This window comes from Elephantulus edwardii, unplaced genomic scaffold, assembly GCF_000299155.1.
Source record: "Elephantulus edwardii isolate Elephantulus edwardi_28Jun2011 unplaced genomic scaffold, EleEdw1.0 scaffold00234, whole genome shotgun sequence".
NCBI lineage: Eukaryota > Metazoa > Chordata > Mammalia > Macroscelidea > Macroscelididae > Elephantulus > Elephantulus edwardii.
In genome coordinates this window covers 2,148,192-2,153,374 of record NW_006399984.1, presented here as the reverse complement: position 1 = coordinate 2,153,374, position 5,183 = coordinate 2,148,192, and the positions used below count along the sequence as shown (strand labels likewise).

At 38.7% G+C, this 5,183-nt stretch overlaps 1 protein-coding gene across 1 annotated transcript in view; it reads left to right on the top strand.

Annotated features, from left to right (window-relative positions):
* The window catches only part of HERC2 (HECT and RLD domain containing E3 ubiquitin protein ligase 2), a 439,756-nt gene that overhangs the window by 354,360 nt on the left and 80,213 nt on the right, over positions 1 to 5,183 (top strand). The window contains exon 69 of the mRNA XM_006898588.1: positions 1,531 to 1,684. Within this exon, the coding sequence (XP_006898650.1) occupies positions 1,531 to 1,684 (154 nt within the window). The remainder of the gene's footprint in view (positions 1 to 1,530; positions 1,685 to 5,183) is intronic.

The following is a 5,183-nucleotide window of genomic DNA, read 5'->3' as shown; positions in this document are numbered from 1 at the left end:
CACTGTGTCTGCGCAGGGCACCTTGGCCAGTCCCAACTTTTAGAGCTGGGGGGGGGGGCAATGCGATATGCCCGCTACAGTGACGCAGCGTCGCGCAGCCCCGTTCTGAGGGGCGCTTTGTAAACTTGGCTAGTATACTTTTCTGTGGAAATTTCAGTGTTGCTACTCAATAGTGGTTTCTACTTCACCACCTCCCAACCCATGTGGCAGGAACCTCTTCCATATTAATGGAGTCACTGAATGGAACTGGGATCTTCCGCGAATGGGGGCCCCTGAGAAATGCACTCTGGAACCATTTTCTTCCTAAGTCTCGGTGTTAGAGGCATACCTGAGTTCTCTGAAGCTGAATGGGAGGGACCTCTTCTGCCTTAGCAGTAGAATCTCTATATAGAGATGGGGACTTCTAGGGGAATGTGAGACTCTGAGAAGTGCAGTCTGGGGCAGTTCCCTCCCTAAGTCTCCCCAAAATTGTTTTTCCCCCCTAATTAAAAACTTTTTGGGTTACTCTTTTATTTCTTTTATAGTATTGTCAACTGTTTAAGTATAATTGAAAACTTCGTGATCACTAATAATTGCTGTTTTTGAGTTCTGGTGGCTTAGTTATAAGGAATTGGACTGCCATTCCAAAGGAACATGGTTCAAATCCACCAGCTGCTCTGTGGAAGAAAGATGGGCATTCTCCTCCCATGCAACTTATTGTCTTTGAGAATTTGCTGGAGGGTTGGCCATGAGTTTGTTCCGACTCAATGGTGCATAACAACGTCAGCATTTAGAAGTTGCGCTGCAATCCTGAAGGCCTGCGGTTAAAACTCACCACATGCTCTGCTGGAGAAGGAGGGGCAATCTCCTCCTGTGCCAGTGGAATCCAGTTCAACCTTCCACAGCCAGAAAAAAGAAGGGGGGAAAAAATCAACATTAAATTAAATGTTGTGTATCTCTAAACTTTAAGATAATAGGAATTGTGCTGCCATCTCAAAGGCATACAGTTTGAATCAGCTAGCTTCTCTGAGGGAGAAAGATTGACAGTCCCCTTGCATGCAATTTACAGCCTCTGAAAACCTGCTGGAGAATCGGCTGTGAGTTGGTGGCACGTACCAATAACATATGTTGTTGAGAATGTGATATGGAACTTGATTCAATTGTTTTTCCTTATAGTCTCTCTTGTCACAGTTACTCTGGCTCTTACTTTTTTGCCTAGTTGGCATGAATTTTATTAATTCCTGCCAATCCTACTACACACACACACACACACACACACACATCCATCTAATGCTTTACGAATCTTGACAGTTTTTATTATCTTTATTATCTCCTTTGATTTTGTTGCTGAGAAAGATTTTCGTCACTAAAATTAATCTTCTCATAGCATAGGAAGACACCTGGAATAAAAGATTTTCCTTTGGATAAAACTGAAAACTTAGAATTTACTGGAAATTATCTTCAGTTTTTATGGTCCTTAATGACAAAATTGTTTGATCTTTTTTCCTGGGTGTAATAGCCACTTGATGTTCTCCCCCTGCTTTTTCCCAGGTTGCAGATACTTTGCTGGAACTCTGTGTAACTGAATTAGAGGATGTTGCTACAGACTCACAGAGTGGCCGCCTTTCCTCACAGCCAGTCGTGGTGGAGAGCAGCCATCCTTACACTGATGACACATCCACCAGTGGCACCGTGAAAATACCAGGTACTCACCTTGAACACTGGGGAAAAGACAGGTGATGCCTTTAAAGTCTTAGCTTGGTTCCTGTAATTGCACTCGTGGAATTAACAGTCACTGCTTTTATAGAAAAGAGACTGTGGATTTGTTTTTTCCTTCTGTATTAAAAACAGGCACGATACATAAAATCTTACTAAATAAATTATTTGGTAATTATCAGGTTGATTGTCTAGTAAATAATTCTCCAGTCTACAAATAGCTTTATGACAGCCCCCAGAAGCCTTCTCTTTGTTCACAGTTCTGTTCCATGAAAATGACTCTAGGCTGTACCATCAGTGGCTCATGTTTTGCAGTTTCTGTCATCTATGTGTGTATCTACTTCTAAGTCTCTTTGTAATTCTTACCCTTTAAATTTCTTTAAATCTGTCTGTTTTTTTAAAATTGTGAAATAAAATGTATGTAGTAAACCTTTGTCATTTTAACACTTTTTGCATGTATAGTTAATTTAAAATTATTTATGTTCATCATACAGTGCAGAGTATACTGCTGTTAGCAAAATTTTCTATCACCTGTAACTAAAACTCTGCCTATACACGATGATTCACTCTAAGTGCAATGAACCTGGGCCTCTATATATTTGACTAGATATTTTCCTGATATGTAATCATACAGTGATTTTCATTTCTGTAACTGACTTATTTTGAGCAGCATAGTCTTCTTAGGGTTCATCCATACTGCATATTCATCCAGACAACACTTCTTTTAATTATTATATAGTATTCTATTAAGGAGTGCTGATTGTACAGCATTTGAATGCCAACTCACAGGTCAATAATTTCATTCCACCAGCTACTGTCTGAGAGAAAGATGTGGCAATCTGTTTCTGTAAAGACATTGAAAACCCTATGGTGCTTTTCTACCCTGTCTATAGTGTCACTATGATCAGAATTACTCAGTGACAATGTTTAATATTGTATGTTTATACTAAATTTGGCTTCATCTGTTGATGGACATTTAAGTTTTTCTTCCTTTTGGTATAGTGTGGAGTACTTTAGTGAATGTGGTGTACAGATTTCATTTTCTATTTGTGCTTTTGATTTTTTTAAATTTTATGTTTCTTAGAAGTGAAATTGCTGAATTTTATGATAATCTGTGTATAGTTTTTTGAGAAACTACCAAATTGTTTTCCATAGAGGTCATATGATTTTACAGTCTCACAAAATATGAGTAAGTGTATCCAGTTAATCCCTATTTTGCCAACATCTATTCTTTTCTATAATTTGTATTAGTACCATTCTAGTTGGTGAGATAGCGAGCTCTATTGGCTTAGTCTCCAGGGAGTTGCACTGCTAACTACCCACTCCCCCAAATATAAATCTACCAGCAGCTCCAAAGGAAAAAAAGATGAGCAATCTCTTTCTGTGCTATTTACAGCCATTTTGGTCCTGATAGTCAGGATTGCATTTTCATGCTTTGATTTTATTTCCAGTACTGTTTGTTGTACGCTCTCTGTGATGATTTTTGATATTATTGTACCTCTTGTACCTCTGCATTTATGGTTCAATTCTTTCTTCAGTTGTTTGTGACTTCCTCAGTAGCTTCTTGTGTAACTCCACATCAGTATATTTCTTCTTGTTTCCTATTTCTGGGGTATTTCTTTATTTATGATTTCAGTTCCTTCTTCTGTGATTTGTAGATTTGTAACTTCTTCAGTAGCTGTTCATGGAACTCCACTGTAGATATATTTGTTCTGCCTCCTTGTCTCTGGTGCATTTTGGGTGTGTAATCTGAAGGTGTTTTTTTTTATGAGAAGGCTTGTTTTGTTTGTTCAAAATGTTTGAAGTTTCTTTTTTTATTAATAAAAATTTACAGAGACTTTGCATTTCTGTTCATTCATTGTTACACTTTTCTCCCTGCCCACCCCTCCCCACCCCAGTACACTCTTCTCTTTGAAAAGTAAAAGAAAAGTTCCCCATTGTATTACAATCCCTCCCCTCAATTGCACTCCATGATGCAGCCTTCGTTCTGGACTCCTGTCATGACAATTCCTAATTACGTATCAGTTTTAAACCGTTTTCTCTCTCATCTGTTTCAATGCAGTACATATTATTTATCCCATCTTTCTGAGTCTTCCCCCCAACCCCAATGTCAGTCCTGTTTTACAGTAGTGGTGCAGTAGTTGTCCCTGTGTGACTGAGATAGTTCACTCAGCATAATATCCTGCAGGGTCACCATTTTGAATAATATTGCATGAGTTCCTTGTTTTTCAATGCAGCATAGTATTCTATTGTGTGAATATACCACAGCTTCTCCACCCATTTGTTTGTTTATGGGCACTTAGGTTGTTTCCAACTCCTTGCTATTATGAACAAAGCCGCAATAAACATGGGTGTGCATAAATCTGCTTAGATGTCAGTTATGGTCTCTTTGGGGTATATTCCCAGTAGTGGAATTGCTGGGTCAGATGGTATCTCTATTTGCAACTTTTTGCGAAAGTGACACACTGCCTTCCACAGAGGTTGCACCATTTTACACTTCCCATAAATAACTCATAGCAGACTCATGGCGTTTCTGAGGTTATAAGCTACAAGGGTAGATGGTGCCCATCCCTTTCCCTTGAAGTTACTAGTGACCAACAAGAGCGAGTGGTCACCTTTGAGTTAACAACACAGCTCTCAACAGAATGGCCACCTTGATGGTTTATTTAGCTTCCATTTACTCTTCCAGATACTTTCATCCTTCTTAACATCCATTATCTTTTAAACCTATAGGCTTTTTGTTTTCTCTGAGCTCCCCAAGTATTATATGGCAACTACGCTGCAGTTTTTTTCACTGGTAACCTCTTGTTGACAAAAGACAGGAACTTACTTAGTCATTCTTTTAGTTTCTGGGCTGTGGAAAGAATTTTGTATGAAGCCTTTGGTGACTTCTTCCTTTGACTCTTCTTCATTAACTACTTCAAGGCATCTTCACATTTTGCCAGCTAGGTTGTCTCATCTGAATAAGACAGGTTATTAACAAGTCTGCCTCCAATTCTGATGCTATATTGTTGTTCTTATAGTCCAGCTTTTTTAATTACGTGCTCAGTGTACTGATTGAATTAGAATAGAGAAACTGGACACACACCTTTTCCTTATTTTAAATCATACAGTACTTCCCTATTGTGTTCAAACAACTGTTTCTTGGTCTGTTGATAAGTTTTATGTGAGTATATAAAGTGTTCTGCGATTCCCATAATTGTTATCATGACCCGTTTTCAGGCTGTATTTGTACATGCATTAAATGCCTCAAGTTTTAGATTAGTATATATTCTTGTGGAGTTTATAGTTCAGAATGACTTTCCTGGCCATTGATTTTTTTTTTTTTTTAAGAATTTTAATGAGCATTTACAGAGATTTTGGATTTCCATTCATTCATTGCTGCACTTCTCTCCCCGCCCCCCCCCCCACTCCCAGTTCGCTCCTCTCTTTCAAAAGTAAAAAAAACACTGCTTCCCTGGTACACAATCCCCCTGCACCCCTCCCAC